Raw genomic sequence first — 20,121 nt, 5'->3', positions numbered from 1 at the left:
AAAAAAAATTTTTTTTTAAAAGATGATGTCTCAGTGGGTTAAGCATCTGACTCTTGGTTTTGGTTCAGGTCATGATCTGATGGTTTGTGGGACTGAGCCCCACATCAGGCTCTGCACTGACAGTACAAAGCCTGCTTGGGATTCTCTCTCCTTCACTTTCTGCCCCTCCCCACTGCATGCACACAGTCGGTCTCTCTCTCTCTCTCAAAATAAATAAATAAACATTTTTTAAAAAAACGATACTTTTGACAAAGGTACCACAGTTATGTAAGATGTTGATACTAGGGGAAGCTGGGTGAATGGTATACAAGAACTTCCTGAACTATCTTTGCAACTTTCTTAGAAATCTAAAAATTTATTAAAAAAAAAAGATAACATGAAAACAAAACACAAAAAGTTAAGAACATGAAAAAGAAGTCATAGATTCATAGATTGAAAGAAAAGATTTACAATACCGATCTGACCAAGGATTTGTAACCAGAAAATATCAAGAATACCTACAAATCTACAAATCAATAATAAAAAGACCAAAAAATATTTTTAACTGTAAAATATTTGAATCAGACATCTCTCTCTCTCTCCAAATGACAAATAAGTACATGAGAAGGTGTTTAACATCATTAGTCATCCCAAATTAAAACTGCAATGAGAGCAATATACAAACACTAGAATGGCTAATATTAAAAAGACACAACAACAAAAAATACTGACAATATCAAAAATTAAGAAGGAGGTGGAACAAACAGAACTCTCATTCATGGATGGTGCTAGTGTAAAATGGTATAACCACATTGGAAGACTGGAAGTTGTTAATAAAGTTAAAATTCCATATACTTTACAACCCAGCAATTTCATCTGTCGGTATCTACCCAAAAGAAAGGAAAACATATATCTACAAAAAGACTTATACAGTAGAACAATATTTATAGCAGCTTTATTCATAATAGAAGGAAGAGGAGGAAGAGAAAGAGAAAGGAAGAAGGAAAGAAAGAACCCCAAAGTCAATCAATATCAAGATAAACAAATTGTGAAATATTCACAAAATGGAGTACTGCTCAGTCGTAATAAGAATGAACTACTGATACACAAAAAATGGATAAACTTCAAAAACATGTTCAAGAAACCAAACACAAAGAAGCACATATTATATATTCCACTTTAAGAAGAGCCAAACTAACCTAGAATGATAGGAATCATAATAATGATTGCTCTGGGAAGAGGAACTTTTCAAGGGTGATGAAAATGTCCTATTTCTCGACTTGGGTGACAGTTACATGGTTGTATACATTGCCAAAAACCATCAATCTATACATTTTGTTAAGTTTATTTATTTCCTTTGAGAGACAGAGAATTCTAAGCAGGCTCCACACTGCCAGCATGAAGCCCAATGTGGGGCTCAAACTCACAAACCACAAGGTCACGACCTGAGCCACAATCCAGAGCTGAACTCTTAACCGACTGAGCCACCCAGGCGCCCCACAAACTACATTTTTAAGATCTATGCATTTTACTAAATGTGAAATACACCTCAATTTTTAAAAACAAGAAAATGAGGAAAGTTCATCTGAAATTTTTCGATAGATGGCCAGGGACTGCTTTGTTGCAAAGGTAACATCTGAGTAAATATCTGTAGGAAGTGAAAAAGCAAGCCATGTGGCTATCTGATGAAGCCACATTCTAGGCACAAGGCACAGATGCAAGCCCTTCAGCAGGAACAGCAACTGGAGTTTTTCAGAAACAAGAAGGAGGCCAATGTGGCTGGAGTGGAATGAAAAAGAAGAAAAATGAGTTCATACAGATCACATGGAGATCAGATCAAATAGTGATGGGGATCAGATCATATAGTGCCTGGCGGGTCGCGACAAGGTCTCTTTAAAGATTTTGGTCTTCATCTCAAGACTAATGGAAAAATCACTTAAGTGTCTATTGAGAATCAGGCACTGTGCTCAGACAGCTTACATAAAGCTGATGTAAAATGCAAAGCTGGGACTAGAGCCCAGGTATATCTTAACCATAATCTTAACCATTTTGCTACACCAACTCAACATAATAATAATAATCAATCTTTACTGAGTGCTATTAATGTATTTGATCTTAAAAGCTTTCTATCAGATCTTACCAATCATATAGTGTAATACAAATGGGTTACAAGATGACACAAAGATCTTCTGAAAGTTTGTATTGTTATTAAAAAATGTTTTACAACCAATACAAATTTTAAATCGGTAAAATTATATTTAATTTATATGGCTCCTTCTGTAGACTTCCTAAATTTAGAAATAATAATTTTGGCATATAAAACACCATTGCCAGAGAGCTTGCTATAGTGACTTCATAAAATAGCCCTTTTCTTGATCTTCCTATTGAATCATTTTCATCTATATTTTAATTTTAGTCTGCACTGTTTAACACCAGTGAAGTTCTGTTTTGCATGCACATATAAAATATTTTGCTTTTCAATTTAATTTGCTCCAGTTTTCCCACATTGTTTCCAACTAGAGAGAAGATAGATGTGTCATAATTATCATCATGATCAAGATCATCAGTACTGATATGTCTGCTATCATTAGGTGTTCCTAAATAAGCCATAACTAATTTTGCTCATTTCTTGATTGTTACTTCTTGGTCTATTTATTTTTTAAATACTGATTTTCTTTTCTTATTTTTTTTTTAAAGATTTTATTTTTAAGTAATCTCTACACCCAACATGGAGCTTGAACTCACACCCCAAGATCGAGAGTCACATGCTCCACCAACTGAGCCAGCCAGACACTCGTATTTCTTATTTATGGATCTTAATGCTAACAATTAACCGAAGTCTGATTTTTAATAGATTTTATCATGATATGTTAAAGAGAATACAGTGAATTTTTATACCAAACTATCATGTCTTCCAAGTTTACCAAGTGTGCTATATACAAATGTCATTTTCTGCACATGCCATGCCATGAAAGAGGTAGGGAAGCAATGTATCATCTCACAAAATAGACATAGAATTCTGACAATGTAAAAATCAAAGGGGCAATAGAAGGCAAAAAAGAAATCCCCTCCTCAACTCAAAATGGTATGCACCTAAGAGGCCTTTTAAAAATAAACAAAAGGTCTAGGGGTGCCTGGCTGGCTCAATCAGTGGTGACTCTTGATGTTGGGGTCATGAGTTCAAGCCCCATGTTGGGCATAGAGCCTACTTTTAAAAAAATAAACAAAAGGTCTAAATGGAGATCAGAAAAGCAGCATAACCTGGTAGAAAACTTGAAGCTTCTGAGTCACACAGACCTGGATTCAATGAGACCTAGGTGAGAGCAAATTACCTTCTCTGATTCTACTTCCTTATTATTAAATGGAATAATACCACCTATGTGGTAGAGTTGTTGATGTAAAAATAATTTATTATTTTTTTTAATTTTTTTAACGTTTATTTACTTTTGAGACAGAGAGCATGAATGGGGGAGAGGCAGAGAGAGAGGGAGACACAGAATCCGAAGCAGGCTCCAGGCTCTGAGCCATCAGCCCAGAGCCCGACGCAGGGATCGAACTCACGGACCGCGAGATCGTGACCTGAGCTGAAGTCGGACGCTTAACTGACTGAGCCACCCAGGTGCCCCTAAAAATAATTCAAAAAGCAAAATGCATAATGCAACACTTGGTACGTGGACACTCAAGTAAACAGTGTTTGCTGTAATTATGACATGCTGTGAGTTCTACCATATAAAATATTTGTAAAAATCAACATAGCCTGGGAAAGAACAAAGAAAAATGAAAATAGTTGATATATTAGGGCAATATTTGTACTAACGAATTGTTTTTTTCTTTTACGTAATTTTGCTTTAATGCTATGATGCTACTTAGCAATAAGTACAGACATGAATAAATTAAATGTAAAATGTGAATAATTATAGCATGAGGTTTCTACTATATTGAAGTCTGCAAAAGAGAAATAATAAGTTGTCATCCCAAAGTAATGTTGCAAACAACCACATTTTCACAGATAAAAAAGAGTATCAGCAGAAACTGGATCATTCATTTTATAAATAAAACATTTCATTATATTTTATTTCTCCCATGCTTATGGAATTCTTTTAGCTTCTTTCTAGGCCTCGGATTATCTCATTTGTAAAGTGACAGAGGTGGATCAGATGTTGTCCTCTAATGTTCTTTTTGCTACCAAGTCCTGGAATTTGATAATCCTGTAACAAAACAAAAACATAATGGCTAGTCCTGCAACTCTGCTTTCAAGTGGCCTGGTAACAGTCTTTTACCCTAGAGTCAGTCCCCAGAGCTGGAGCCATTGCTGACTCTTCAGCCCAAAGGGAGCTGGAGAGTTTGAAAATCCACAGGACAGATAGCAAATTATTATTGACTTGGAATTGATCTTAAATTAAATTAAAAGGATGGTCATGTTCATTAGATTAGAGAAGGCTAATAAGGACTGAATTACACAAAGCTGAGGGCAAAGATTTGATAATCTAAAAATATACAAAGGCGGGGTGCCTGGATGACTCAGTTAGCTAAGCAATTTCAGTCATGATCTCACGGTTTGTGAGTTTAAGCCCCATGTTGGGCTCTGCGCTGACAGTAAGGAGTCTGCTCAGGATTCCCTCTCCCTCCCTCTCTCTCTGCCCCTCCCCAATTCGTGCTCTCTGCTCTCGTGCTCTCTCTCTCAAAATAAATAAACTTAAAAAAAAACCCTCAAAAACTAGACATTTATAAATAAATAAGTATTAAAAAATAAAAACATACAAAGGCAAATTATCAATAATGATCAATACCCTTTTTCCACTTTTACTATGAACAGGATAATGGGAAATGGATTCAATGCTAAATGGGAGCAATATGAACCAGATCATATCTTTAAAACTATGAGTTTCCCAATAACTGCAGAATCCCTAAGGGCAGGGACTATGCCATCTTTGTATCTCAGCATCTACTATAGGATCTGGCATCTAGAAAGACCCAATAAGTAATTGGCCAAAAACAATTAATAAAGGATCATGCAAATTTTTAAAGATCTAAACCACAGAAGTGCAGTATAGGCAAAACAGGAATTTTCTCTTCTCTTGATATTAAAAATAAATAAGATAAGAGCCTTCTTAATAATAACTTAGATACTGAGTAGAAACAGAAACACAAAAGTCATTATATTTCTAAGTTATTTCCCTATGAAAACCTTTGAGCCTTGATCTTGTCATAGACTGACTTATAGCACAGAAAGAACTGAAATAAGGCAAATCAGAGTCTACTCTCAGCTGAAAACTGATAGCAATCAAAAATATGTTTCTTATTTTAAATATCTACTAAGAACTTAAGAGTTCTAGCAGTAGGGGTGCCTGGGCAGTTCAGTTTGTTGAGCGCCTAGCTCTTGATACCGGCTCAGGTCATGATCTCATGGTTCATGGGTTCGGGTCCCATGTCACAGGCTCTGCACTGACAGTGCAAAGGCTGCTTGGGATCTCTTCTCTCTCTCCCTCTCTCTCTCTGCCCCTGCTCCTCTCTCTCAAAATAAATAAACTTAAAAAAAAAAAAAAAAGAAAAAAGGAGTTCTAGCAGTAAAATTCTCCTCATACTAGCCCAGTATGGCACTTGGTGAGACACGAATGGAAGGGCCTTCTCACTTGGGCCCATGTGCTGCAGGAGCTCTCCACCAGGTGAAACGTTTCTCAACAGTTAGAATACAGCTCAGTCATCCTTCAAATCATTTTCCATTACCTCTGGTGATTTATAATGAAGTGAGTCATTCTTTTGACCTCATTTTTCTTGCTATTTACTGTCAAAGAAAAACAATCTAAACATGGGGAGGAAAATCAATACAAGAGGAGTGACCATAAAACACTGAAGCTGTGTCCAAAAGACCCAAACACAATCCACCTTGGCACTTTACAGTCATCTCTCATAGCTAAGCCAATTGATTTAAAAAAGAAATAAATGAATTAAAATAGCTAATAAAAATAAGAAACCTGGCAAAAATGTTGCAGAGAAGCAGAAAGAAAGTAAACCTGCTTCCATGAAATGTTCATACAAATAAAACACAGTTCATAAAACCATACACCCTACTGTGAAATTCACCTTCAATTAGAAGGGCAAATCTCTCCTCTGCCTCAAAGAGCACAACACAAAGTCAGCCAACCCAATCTCCATATAAATGTTCCAAATGTCACTTCCATTTTTTAAGATAAGCACATCATTTGCCTACCGTTGACTGCCCCAAACATGCACTTCAAATAGACACTCTTCTCTTCCTATCTTCTCCCTTATAAGGCCAGGTGTCTATAAAGAAAGTCTCTCTTCTTGTGTAGCCAATTTACTCTCTTTATTTTTTAAAATTTTCTTTGGAGGCTTTCAGGCTTTCTCTTATAATGAAAGCCAAGGGCTGGTGGTTATCTTAGGGGACAGGAAACCACATTATGAACTGGAACTTTTTTTAATGTTTTATTTATTTTTGAGAGAGAGAGACAGAGAAAGAAAGAGCATGTGAGAATATGAGAGGGGCAGAGAGAGAGGGAGACAAGAGGATCCCAAGCGAGCCCTGCACTGACAGCAGAGAGCCGGATGCGGGGCTTGAACTCATGAACTGGAAGATCATGACCTGGGCCGAAGTAGGACACTTATCTAATGGAGCCACCCAGGTGCTCCATGAAAGTGAACACTATTTCAAAACAAGAGGAACTTCAGTTGAGAGTTAATGAAATGGATATGAAAAGGTAATAGAGAAAGCTTACTCCATTGTGATCATCACTGACAAATATTGACACATGAAGGGTACTAATCTAAATGGGCTAAGTACCACATCAAGCCTTCCAACAGTCAATATACTATAACCTATATTAACCATTTTATTCACAATGCTCACAATTTACATTATTTGATCACTGGTATCCCAATTAGAGGGTCAGCACAAGACAATGTGATGATAATTAAAAGAATGAATGAATTCCTAAAATTCAGGTGTAGTCAAGACTGGCTGGAAACATCAAAATTCTATTAGGCCACCAACGCCATTAAACCACAACGAGAGAGATAACTAGATATTATATGCCCCCTGAAAGTAATATACACCACCAGCCATGATGTACTTTTACCAAAAAATTTAAATCTGAATCAGATCAAATCTCTAGATCTGATTACCAATTTATAGAAAATACAGGAGACAAACGAACATGTTAACACTACAAGCATACAGTCAGCAAAATCCAGATTGTGGGAAACTATAGTACAAACAATCCTGTTTTTCAACAAATAAGATGCAGAGGAAAAAAGTGAGGAGGAAACTATAGATTAAGAGGGTCTTAAGGTACATATGAACCAATGCAGACCTTATGTGAATCCTAATTTAAATAAAACTGTAAAAAAAAAAAATCTATGAACCATCAGGGAAATTTAAACACTATTGAATATTTTATAATTTTAAGGAGTAAGTGTTCAATTTTTAGGTGTGATAAAGAGATTGTGATTGTTTTTATTACATTCCCATTTTTTAGATATACATATTGAAATATTGACAAACAAAAGTATGTTATATCTGAGGCTGGATGTAAAATAATCCAGTATATTGGGGATAAGGAGAAAAGGACCTATAAATGAAATAAGATTGGCCATGAGTTGATGTTTTTAACTTTGGTTTTTTCATTTGGTTTTTGCTTTTGTTTTTTGAGTCAGGGAGAGGGGCCGAGAGAGGGAGAAAGAATCCCAAGCAGGCCATGGAGTCCGATGCGGGGCTCGAACCCACAAAACATGAGATCATGACCTGAGCTGAAACCAAGAGCCAGATGCTTAACCAACTGAACCACTCAGATGCCCCGAGTTGATAAGTTTTGGGAATTCATTTATACTATTCTCTTTACCTTTATATTTTATATTTTGAAATAATCTATAATAAAAAAGTGTTTTTTTAATGTTTATTTATTTTTGAGAGAGACAGAGACACAGCATGAGCAGGGGAGGGGCAGAGAGTGAGGGAGACACAGATTCCAAAGCAGGCTCCAAGCTGTCAGCACAGAGCCTAACATGGGGTTTGAACTCACAAACCATGAGACCATGACCTGGGCTGAAGTCATACGCTTTACTGAGCCACCCGGTTGCCCCAATTAAAAAGCTCTCTAAAAAATAAAAAGAAAGTGGGTCATTAGACCAAAAATTCACATGTAACAGCCAAGTTGTATACTATATATATCACAGATGGATATTCAGAGCATGGCAATATAAAATGCCTTCCCAAAATTGCATTTAAATATAATTCCAAAAGATTGCCAGAGTATGACAATGTTTAAGATACTAGGTACAAAATCTTTTCTAAATTTTTACACAAATCCATCCCATAACTACAATGTACTACAATATTCATTAGAAGCCACATGCAGATCAATTTTCAATATTAAGAACTAAGGATTCAGTTTTCCAATTAAATTGACTCACGAAATGAATATAAACTCATCATTGCCTGATAAAACTTCAAGCCCCCCAAATTTACTCAAACTGTTTACAATCTAAAATCTAAGATTTAAGGGGTGCCTGGCTAGCTCAGTTGATATAGCGAGCAACTCTTGATCTCCAGATTGTGAGTTTGAGCCCCACAATGGGTGCAGAGATTACTTAAAAAATAGATATATACACAATGGAATATTACTAAGCGATCAAAAAGAATGAAATCTTGCCATTTGCAACAATGTAGATGGAACTAGAATGTATTGTGGTAAGAGAAAATAAGTCAGAGAAAAATAAATATCACATGATTTCACTCATATGTGGAATTTAAGAAACAAAACAGATGAACATAGGGGAAGGGAAGGAAAAATAAGATAAATACAGAGAGGGAGACAAATCATAAGAGACTCTAAAATATAGAGAACAGGGGCTCCTAGGTGGCTCAGTCAGTTAAGTGTCAAACTTTGGGTGAGGTCATGATCTCATGGTCTGTGAGTTTGAGCCCCGCATCAGGCTCTGTGCTGACAGCTCAGAGCCTGGATCCTGCTTCAGATTCTGTGTCTCCCTCTCTCTCTTTCTCTCTGTCTCTCCCTGCCCCTCCCCCATTCGCACTCTATGTCTCTCCCAAAAATAAATAAACACTAAAAAAAATTTTTTTAATAAAAAATATAATACAGAGAACAAACTGAGGGTTGCTGGAGGGGTATTGGGTCAGGGGATGGGCTAAATGGGTGATGGGCATTAAGGAGGACACTTGTTGGTATGAACACTGGGTGTTATATGTAAGTGATGACTCACTAAATTCTACTCCTGAAACCATTATTACACTATATGTTAAAAAACTAACTTGGATTTAAATTTTTAAAAAAATAGAATTTTTAAAACAATAAAAATAAAATAAATAAAATCTAAGATTTAAAAAACAAGTTTTTACATTACATTTCAGGGGCGTCTGGGTGGCTCAGACAGTAAAGTGTCTGGCTCTTGATTTTGGCTCAGGTCATGATCTCACCATGGTGAGACGGAGCCCCAGGTCAGGCTCATACAGGGTGTGAATACAGCCTGCTTAAGATTCTCTCTCCTTCTCTCTCTGCCCCTCTCTCACTATACACACCCGCTCTCTTTCACTCTCAATAAATAAATAAATAATGCTTCAAAAGCGGGGGAGGGGGGAATCCCCAACACATCCCCTGCCCCAAGTTAACAAACTTAGTTAGCAATCCAAACGAGGTTTCAATTCCTTGCCCTATATAAAATTCTGGGTCAAGATCGCTAATCTGGATTTATTATTACTCTGTTAAAACATAAAGATATATTAAAGGTCTCAAACTTCCACTTTTCACCATCTTTAAGTAGAAGTGTGTGAATCCACAAGCATAGATGAAAATAATCACAAATACGGATGAATAAAATACCCAAAACCCAGAATGCTAAAATAGAAAATCACTAGGTAGCCAATTTCCTATTATAAATAATAGGAACCAGCTATCCTGGAGAGCATTCCCCAAATTCTAGTTCATTTCTAAAAATGTATCAATTGCTAAGTAACAAGTAACAAGAAGTACAGAGTCAAGCACCGAGTAGAGATTCAACAAATGAATGTGAAAGAATAAATGGCAAAAGAAATTGTTTATTGGTACTAACCTCCCTACTACTGCTCCCCTAAGGCTGCCAGTGCTAATTAGTGGGAAATGGGCCAAACCAGAACTGGGAAATAAAATAATCTCAACTAGCTAGTCAGCTCTTCAGTAATAGGAATATAATCTTTGGGGTCCAGTATCACATTTAATATTCTAAAATATTCTTAACTCATAAATAATGAAACCATTTTCATTATTTTGAACTAGCCAAAAGCTAGCTTTTTAGGAGTCTTCTCACATATTTTGGGTCCTAATTCACAGAATCATACTGATGGCAAATCTAGTTTTTTACTTCCAAAAATCAACAGAAAGATTAACTTAAGTTATCCTTAATATGAAAAAACCTCATATAATCTCCACAAAAGCCCTCAAAAACATCCTTCTATTGAAACTGTTCTTTAACGGTTATATATGACCAAATCCAACAGTTTTTGCTTTTGTTTTTTTTTGTTGTTGTTGTTGTTTTGTTTTGTTTTGGTCTTCTTCTCAATTTCCTTTCACATTATTCACCATCCATTCCTTGAAACTACTCAATATCACTGTGCTTTCTTGGTTCTCCTCTGTATTAGTTTCCTATTGCTGGTGTAACAAATTACTACAAATTTAGTAGCTTAGGGGCACCTGAGTGGCTCTACCGGTTAAGCATCCAACTTCAAGTCATGATCTCATGACTGGTGGGTTCAAGCCCTTTGTAGGGCTCTGTGCTGACAGCTCAGAGCCTGGAGCCTGCTTTGGATTCTGTGTCTCCTTCTCTCTCTGCCCCTCCCCCACGCATGCTCTGTCTCTGTCTCTCAAAAATGAACAAACGTTAAAAAAATATTTTTTTAATTTAGTAGCTTAAAACAGTACATATTTATTATCTTACAGACCTGCAGATCAGAAGTCTGAACTCGGTCTCACTGGGCTAAAATCAAGTTTTCAGCAGGGCTAACTCCTTCTTGAGACTCTGAGGGGAGGCTCCATTTCCTTGCCTTTTTCAGAGGCTGCCTGCATTCCTTGGCTCACAGCCCCTTCCTCAAATCACTCCAGTCTCTTGCTTCTATCATCACATCTACTACTGACTCTGATCTCCTGCCTGCCTCCCTCCTATAAAGACCCTTGTGATTATATTGGACTCACCTGGATAATCCAAGATAATCTTCCCATTTCAAGACCCTAAACTTAATCACATCTACAAAGTCCCTTTGCCATACAAGGTAACATATTTACAGGTTATGGGGATTAGGATATAGACATCTTTGAGGGGACATTAGTCAGCCTACCACACACTCCTATGGCTCTAATTGGAACTCTGCATCCTCTGCCTACCACCTAATTGTGTTTTTTGTTCTTCTCTTTTATATTTTCTCCTCTTGTCTTCCACACTCACTGCTTCGACTCTCACCTTTATGCTAATATCCAACTCTCTCATTTTAAATATGAGGAGACTGGACCCTATATAGGGAGGTGATGACTAGTCTTGAATCACGGATACAGTATTTCTACTTGGATGTCCTCAGAGCTCCTTGGTCCACAACTGTACTAACTCCTATATCCATCTGAATAACAAAATTCTTTCAGACTCACAGGCTAGAACTGTATTATTCTTTCCTTTCTCATCTCCATCCTCTCTGCTGGTTCTTTCTTTCTTTTTAAGTTTATTTATTTATTTTGGAGGGGGAAGGGGCAGAGAGAGAGAGAGAGAGAGAGAGAGAGAATCCAAGCAGGTTTCGTGCTATCAGCGCAGAGCCCTACATGGGACTTGAACTCACGAACTCTGAGACCATGACCTGAACCAAAACCAAGAGTCGGATGCTTAACCAACTGACCCACCCAGGTGCTCCTCAGCTGGTTCTTTCATCTGTGTCCTTCCATTCATTCTGAAATCCAAATGCAGCTTCATATTCCTTAATGCTGCTTTGGTTGGGTTAACTCCCCTGCTCAAACCCACAAAAGTCTTCTGCTAAGGACTCCATCAAGCATTCTTGGTCTGGTGTTTGATACTCAAAGTCCTCTAGGATGTTATCCTCACCCCTTCCCTAACTCTCCAAATGCATCCATTTGGACCCTGCTGTGTCCCCTCTGCCTGCACACCAGATTTACTCCTATTTCTCTGCCCACACTGCTGCACCATCATGGACTGCCTTCCTTTGTCCCTCCACTTAGGAGTGCATCTTTGCCTGTTATCATAGAAATTATCACTCTAAAACTAATTGTTTATTTATTTATCTATCTATCTATCTATCTATCTATCTCCAAACCAGGCTCTGAGTTCCTTGAGGGCAGAAACTATACCTATCTATCAACAAACATACACTTTAAAACACAGACAATCTGCTATTGGGTATTCAATATTAGCAATAAATTAACAATCTAATAAAATCTCTCACAAGGAAGATAATACAGTAAACCATATCCAAATGATGATATATTATTCAAACATCAAAAACTTTACTTTCAAAGCATATTTAATGATACAGGAAAACAATTACAAGGAAAATTAAGTGAAAAAACCAGGAGACAATGTATGATACCAACTTTGTAAAGACGTTCTTACACACATACATATAAACTCAATATAATGTTAAAAAAGAAATCTGAAAGGAATATACTAAAATGTTAATAGTATATTAAATATTGGAGATATACTCCAAGTAGCCTGATTTTAAATCACTTTCAATTTTTTTTATAATATCATTTCCTAAATTTTTTAAGAATGAGAGGCAATTTAGTCCAGTAAGAGGCAACATATAGTTAAGAACACGGACTCTACAGTCAGACTGCCTGGGCTCAAATAAATTCTAGCTCTGCCATTTACTATCTGTGTGACCATGGGCAGTGTCTCAGTTTCCCCATCTCTGTAAAATCCAGACAATAATACTAATAATAATACCTTACTCATGAGCTGTTTTAAGTATTACACACAAGTTCATATATTAAAAGAACTTGGAAGAGTCCTTGGCTCAGAGTAAATACCACATAAATGGGCGTTACAATAACTACTACTAACTACTACAGCTCCTGTTACTACTATTATTACTACAGTCATTAAAACTGACTTATCACTACGTAACTATTAGAAAGAGCTTAAATAAAAAGATAATACCAAGTACAGGAAGGATGAAGCAACTGGAACTCATACATTGCTAGTTGGAATGCAAAATGGTAAAGCTGCTTAAGAAGTCTGGCAGTTTCTTTTAAAGTTCATTGCCACATGACTCAGTTATCCCACTGCTAGGAATTTAACCAAAGTGAAATGAAACATATCCACACAAAAATGTGAATGCAAATGCTTCTAGCAGTTTTACTCATTATTACCCAAAACTGGAAATAATCCAAATGTCCTTCAACTGGTGAATGGATACACAAACTATAGTACTTCCATATATATGCTGGACTACCACTCAGCAATGAAGACCACTGAGCTACTGACACATGCAACAAAATGGATGGATGTCAATGCGTTCTAGCAAATGAAAGCAGCCAGATTCAAAAGGCTTCATGCTGTATGATTCATCTATATGGCACTGTGGTTATGGGAACAGAACATGGATGAATGACTGCCATGGGCTGGGGGTGGGAGGAGGAGTTGGCTACGAGGAGCACAAAGAAATCTTGGGGATAACAATAATCCTCTATATCTTGACTGCAGCGGTGGTTACACAACTGCATGTATTTGTCACAACTCACAGAACTCTACATGTAAAAAAGGTGAATTATACTGTATATACTGTATATATCCTTTAATTTAAAAAAATACTTAAAAATAAAAATAAGCAAGCAATGACCTAATTTTAATTTACCAACGAAACCTGTCCAACCTTCTACCTTTAGCAGAATTATGCTTAAACTACACACACTGACAGCTTACCTATTTAAAAATACCCACAGAGAAGACTCTATAAGCCCAAATGATAGCATATAGCTACTCTACAAGATGGATTTTAAGATCGGGGCAACAAAAACTTGGCTAGGAAATGAATAAAAGTCACTTACATCTGTACTCAAACCAAAACAAAACAAAACAACATGGAAAAATACCCCACCATAAAAATAAGCCTATTTTTCAAATCTGGCTCTGAGGTCCACTATGGCATGGAAACTTGGGACTAATACTCATAAGGCAAGGGGCCAGGTGCCCAACATAGCCTGATGCATCATATCAACCAATCTGAAGAGTAAATGACTCAGGATGACTATTCTAGATCCACAATAATGAAGCAGCCAATAAGATTTCCTTAATCCCATATTGCCTTGGGTCCTGACACTAAGCAAAATTCAATATATAGGGTAAGGCAAAGTCATTTCACAGATGGAACTATAAGTGAAATAAGTAATAAACCTGGAATAAAAGAGAAACGGTTAAAGGGTGCTGGGTGACTCAGTCAGTTAAGCGTCCAACTTCACCTCGGGTCATGATCTCATAGTTCACGAGTTCGAGCCCCATGTCAGGCCCTGTGCTGACAGCTCAGAGCCTGGAGTCTGCTTTGGATTCTATGTCTCCTTCTCTCTTTGCCCCCTCCCTCTTGTGCTCTGTCTCTCTCTGTCTCTCAAAAATAAATGTTAAAAAAAAAAAAAAAAAAGAGAGAGAGAGAGAGAGAGAGAGAAAGGTTAAGAATACAAGTTTTAGGGACACCTGACTGGGTCAGTCCATACAGCACGTGACCCTTGATCCTGAGGTCATGGGTTCAAGCCCCACATTGGGCATAGAGATTATTTTATTTATTTTTTGTTTTTTGTTTAAGTTTATTTATTTGAGAGAGAGAGAGGGAGAGCACGTGGGATAGGAGGAGAGAGTGAGAGAGAGAATCCCAAGCAGGCACTGTCAGTAAAAAGCCCAACGTGTGGCTCAACCTCATGAACTGTGAGATGGTGACCTGAGCCGAAATCAAGTGTCACACACTTACCTGACTGAGCCACCCAGGCACCCCTTATTTTATTTTCTTTCAAAGTTTATTTATTTATTTTGAGAAAGAGAAAGCTCAAGCAAGGGAGGGGCAGAAAGAGGGAGAAAATCCCAAGCAGGCTTCACATGGTCTGTGCAGAGTCCGATGCAGAGCTCAGACCCACGAACTGTGAGATCATGACCTAAGCCAAAGTCGGACACTTGACTGAGCCACCAAGGCGCCCCGAGATTACTTTAAAACACACACACACAGGGGCGCCTGGGTGGCGTAGTTGGTTAAGCGTCCGACTTCAGCCAGGTCACGATCTCGCGGTCCGTGAGTTCGAGCCCCGCGTCAGGCTCTGGGCTGATGGCTCGGAGCCTGGAGCCTGTTTCCGATTCTGTGTCTCCTCTCTCTCTGCCCCTCCCCCGTTCATGCTCTGTCTCTCTCTGTCCCAAAAATAAATAAAAAACGTTGAAAAAAAATTAAAAAAATAAAAAATAAAAAATAAAACACACACACACACACACACACAGACATACACACACGTTTTATTTCACCATACCTATTGGCACACATACATACTATTTTATACTGAATTGAACACATTATCATCTTAGTCTTCTGCTTAACCCTGTCTCACTCTGAATATAAATTGTTCTGCCTTTCCTCCTTCCCTTCTCATCTGTTTCTATCTCCACCTTTCTTCCTGAGAAGTAGATATTTTTAATCTCCCTGAAGCTACAGGTCAGATTGGGGCAGCTCTAGAATAACAGAAAACACTAGGAGTTGAATTCCAGTCTGGGATGACCCTGAAGGTCCAAACTCGGACTCTGAGACCATTACAAAACCAACCTGAGTTTCTGAGTCAAGTATAGACTCATTCTGGTCTCTATGTGGACTGACATTAGCATCCACTACACCCAACACAGATATAAGTCCCAATAAACTATATTTTGAAGAAATAAGCAGGCATTCATTCTAACAAATCCCAGAAAATCTTGCTGAAAACAAGCACCTGTCTCTTACAGCAGCCCAACAAGATAGCAGATACAGTTTTAAGAGCTTATATCTAGACTTAGAGCACCCAAGATCATAACACTAAGGATACAAAGATAGGTGATAATAATCAACCTTGCAAAATAAATAAATAAAAATAAATTTCAAGAAGTACCACTGCGCACAAAATTATTAACCCACACTTCATGCCCTATAATGTATATAAATAAATGAAATGGGAATTCCTCTGGGAGCAAAGAAATGCTTTCAAGGGTTATCTGATCAGATTAAAGCCTTTTTCATTGGTCGCCCTGGGATACTAAGAACATATACAATTTATTCACCCAAGCTTAGTTAGTCTGTATCAGTCCCCAAGACTTTCATAAGAGAAGGTCTAACCTTTGAGCTATTTCTTACCTCAGTCTATTTCAAGTATTATTAATAGGCCCCCTGGAGCTTATCATTGACTCAAGCACCTCGTGGCCTCAGCAAAGGCTGCCAAGAAAGAAAGGTCTCTAAGTCAAAAGTAGCATCAAGGCACCACAACCTGAAGTGTAAATCACCTACTTGTGACCTTGTGGGGAAAGGAGAAAAGTCAACCACCAGTATCATCTGGGCGTTTCTTCCAACATGCCAAGATGGTAATTCACAGTTGGTCAAGAGGCCATGGCCAAACAAAAGGGAGAAAGAAAGCAATTATCCTGATAATTCATATCGTGCATATATAACAGGTGGATATTTTAAATAATTCGGATAATTGTACCACTCTCCATTTCACAGAAGGACAGAGTCACAGAGTCACAGAGTCAGTTGTTCAGCTACTGGCAGCTCCAGTCTCACATTTTGAATATAACCTTTTATACCTTAAGAGTTCTTCAGATCATGGAGAAACATACTGTCACTCTATGGAAACTAACTTGAGAAAGAGTTCCTGAGCCAATAAAGGCCCCTTGTCTTGGTTCAAACAAAGAGATTGTTTCTCAACATAAGATTTATTTGGCCTCAAATCTTCAAGCAGTTTAGTCTTTAGCTGAATTTGTCTATTATTGAGTAAACCTATACAAGTCAACTCATTGCCAGCCCTATAAACAGGGAGGAATGTCAATATTACATATGCAGGTGTTTTAAAAAACAGAACCAAGCACGACTCAGAGCTGTCATCTCCTTCCTCTCCTATTTCAAAGGATTACTGAATGTGAAGAGCATACTAAGTGAGAGAAGTTGTACTTCACAATCTGGGATGGTGGTTAAGATAGAAGAAAAGGCACCAACAAGGTCAGCCTCAGGAGAAGGGAACAGAAAAGTGGTCACCTTGTATGAGAAGGAGACCTACCAGAGTGACGTCAAAGTAGGTGCTTTTCTCGGGGCATTATTAAAATGTGTATGGTAAGGACCAGGTTCAGAGAGCAGAGTCATCTTAGAAGAAACAGGGCTACTGCGTTACACTAAGAAAAATACTTTGATAGAATCATGATTCAATAAAGGAACACAGGGACCAGAAAACTGGATTCTATTTCTCTATCATCTATAAACCCATGAAATGGTTCCTTCCAGAATCTAGATCTCAACCTCCTAAATAAAAATTCACCTTCTCAAAGAGTTCGGAAACTTAAAATAATGAATATGGTCCCCTTAGCATATATCTTATTTATACTCAGCTTCTTATTAGGTGATATATAAAGCTCTGGAATTTAAGTCTGAAAATCCATGCCTGAGGGTAACTTCTCTCCTTCCTAATCTTGCACAAGTAACAATTTTCTGAGCTTCAGATTCCTCATCTGTAAAATGGGAATTACAACACTACTTGCCACACCTACTTCAAGAATCACTGCTGAGATTCATATAGGGGAGAGACATATGAAAGAATTTTTAAACAACAAAGGACCACACAAATGTTGGTTGCTACCTTAGGTGGGGCACTGTGATAGCAGGAAAATAAAACAGATACAAATAGGATGAAAAGAGGATTCCTCCATCTGAGAGAGAAGGGTTGCAAACACAGTGAGGAATAATTTTAAGCTATTGGCTGATACATTCAGTGAAGTGGTAGGACCCAAAACGGAATTATTATTTAGAAGTGGGTTCTCATGCCAACACGTTGACTTTGCACACACAGCAGAAAAAGAGAAATAAGAAAGACTAAGAGTGGGTGTCCAGCTCTCAGCTCACCAAAGTAACTGATGAAGTTCCATTTGGGGAGGGAGAGTGGAGTTAGTTCTGACAGTCAGTATATATTGAACGTTACTGCATAAGTAAGAAAATTGTTGCGTAAGGTGAGAGAAGTAAAAGTGTCATTACTAAGCACAGCATTGTTAAGTTATCCACAATCCACGTACTATAGCTATAGATAGGGTAAATGATTTCTATAGAAAGCTTTAAGCAAAAAGAAAGGAAAAAGGCTATTCCACAAGTATCAAACAAACATAAGTGATTCAGTAGGTTGGTTCTCCATAGGAAGCTCTTAGGGAGGTAATGCTCCTAAGAAGACGCCTACGACAATGAGGTCAGGGGTGTTCTAGGAGCCTGTAGGAGACACAAACTGTTTCTGAATCATTACAAACCAGCAAAACAAGAGGTGTGGTTCCAGAAGATCTGCTTGCCTCAACCCAATACAGGGCTTTGCTCTCTGAGTGATCGAAGATATTCTATCATAGGGTCACACAAACGGAAAACTGAATTTTCTGAGAAGGCATCAGACAAATGACGTTGACTATGCTTACACGAGTGCCGCGGTGTCCAGGCACACCAACCAGACCGAGTGAAGAAGACTAATCTATAGGGATAACACCGGAGACCAAATCATCAGTAACCATGACAACTCAAGTAGGTGGAGGGAAATACAAACACTGACCAGGCAGCTGGGTGACACTATTCCTTCAGGTAGAGACCCCGGAGTCTGAAAAAGACTTGATTAGTGGAGGAAGCTGGCCAAGAATGAAACCGACTAGCCCCAAAGGACCATGCGGGAGGGCTCGGCGGTGACACTAACGCTCTCTCCATGGGCAGCCCGCAGGGGTCACAGGTTCATCGGTAGGAGACTGGACGCCCATAAAGCCGAAAAAGGAGTTACCTGGTGCAGGGCTGTCAAACCGTCCACGTTGACCGTGTTGATGTCTGCACCTCTTGCCAGAAGCTTTTTCACCTCGTCGGTGTCCCCGCTAGAGCAAGCGGCCAGGAAGACAGCACCGTCCTCGAAGCGGACTCTTGGGCTCCCGCGACGAGTCTGCGCCTGCCGCCCGGTGCCTCGTCGCTCCGCGGGTTCCTGCTCTGTCAGCGAGCCCCGCCAGCGCCGAAGCTGCTCAGCCCGCCGCATTCGCGCCGACTCCGCCCGCTTCCCGCCTAGGTGCTCCAATTCTGCCATTGCTCCGGCCTCAGCAGCCGCTGCTGAAACTACCACCACTGGATTGCTATTGCTGCCCCAGTTGCCGCTGCCGCTGCCGCTTCCCTCAGAGCGCTTCAGCCGGGAGCAGAAGGCGGAGACCCCCGCACCGCCATCTTTACTCCTCCCGCCACTAGCACCGCCCGCACGCTCCCTCGGCTTCAACACGCAGGCGCTGCCCACGCCTCGGGTCATCACGGGACTTGTAGTAAGAGACGGGCCCTGAGGGCAGGCCGTGGCCTTGAGGGAACTACAAATCCCTGGATGCAACATTGAAGAGGCGATGACCGCCTCTCCCTGCTTAGCCGCGGGACCCAGAGGGGTCACCTTTGCCCTAAAGCTGGAATTGTTTCCCGGACCGGCGTCAGCCTCTTTGGGCATTTTGGGAATTGTAGTTTATTCTTGTAGTGACTGCCGCCTAATCTTGGGTCCCTAATTATCACATCAGTCCTTTGAAGTGCAAAAGAGGCAGTAATTATTCCTATTTTCTGTTGGGGAAAACTAGACATAAAGTACCCGAAAGACTCAAATCTATGCCGTGGTTCTAAATTTAGAGTTTTATTTACATTATAACGTATAATACGTATTAATCACAGTAAACCTAAAGGTGCATGGGGAGGAGGAGCATGGATACATATACAGTGGTACATATTATACATCAATTCCTTGAATGAGACACTTAAATTTTAGGCCCTAAAAAGATCCAGGAAAGGATGCATCCCAGGATAGCGGAAAGAATATAAGCTTTCAATTCAAATTGAATTGACTTCTCTAAACAAGTTACTTGATTGCTCTGAGCCTGTTTCCTTATTTGTAAAGT

At 38.9% G+C, this 20,121-nt stretch overlaps 1 protein-coding gene across 5 annotated transcripts in view; it reads right to left on the bottom strand.

Annotated features, from left to right (window-relative positions):
• Positions 1–20,121, bottom strand: part of PPP1R12B (protein phosphatase 1 regulatory subunit 12B) — a 218,280-nt gene extending 198,159 nt beyond the window's left edge. The window contains exon 1 of one of the 5 annotated variants that reach the window (XM_042976396.1): positions 18,993–20,121. In XM_042976396.1, coding sequence (XP_042832330.1) covers positions 18,993–19,682 — 690 coding nt within the window. In that variant the 5' untranslated portion in view covers positions 19,683–20,121. The remainder of the gene's footprint in view (positions 1–18,992) is intronic. The other 4 variants (XM_042976400.1, XM_042976401.1, XM_042976394.1 and 1 more) reach the window with 4 other exon arrangements.

Source organism: Panthera tigris, chromosome F3 (genome assembly GCF_018350195.1).
Source record: "Panthera tigris isolate Pti1 chromosome F3, P.tigris_Pti1_mat1.1, whole genome shotgun sequence".
In the NCBI taxonomy this organism is placed as follows: domain Eukaryota; kingdom Metazoa; phylum Chordata; class Mammalia; order Carnivora; family Felidae; genus Panthera; species Panthera tigris.
This window is presented reverse-complemented; position numbering and strand designations above follow the sequence as displayed.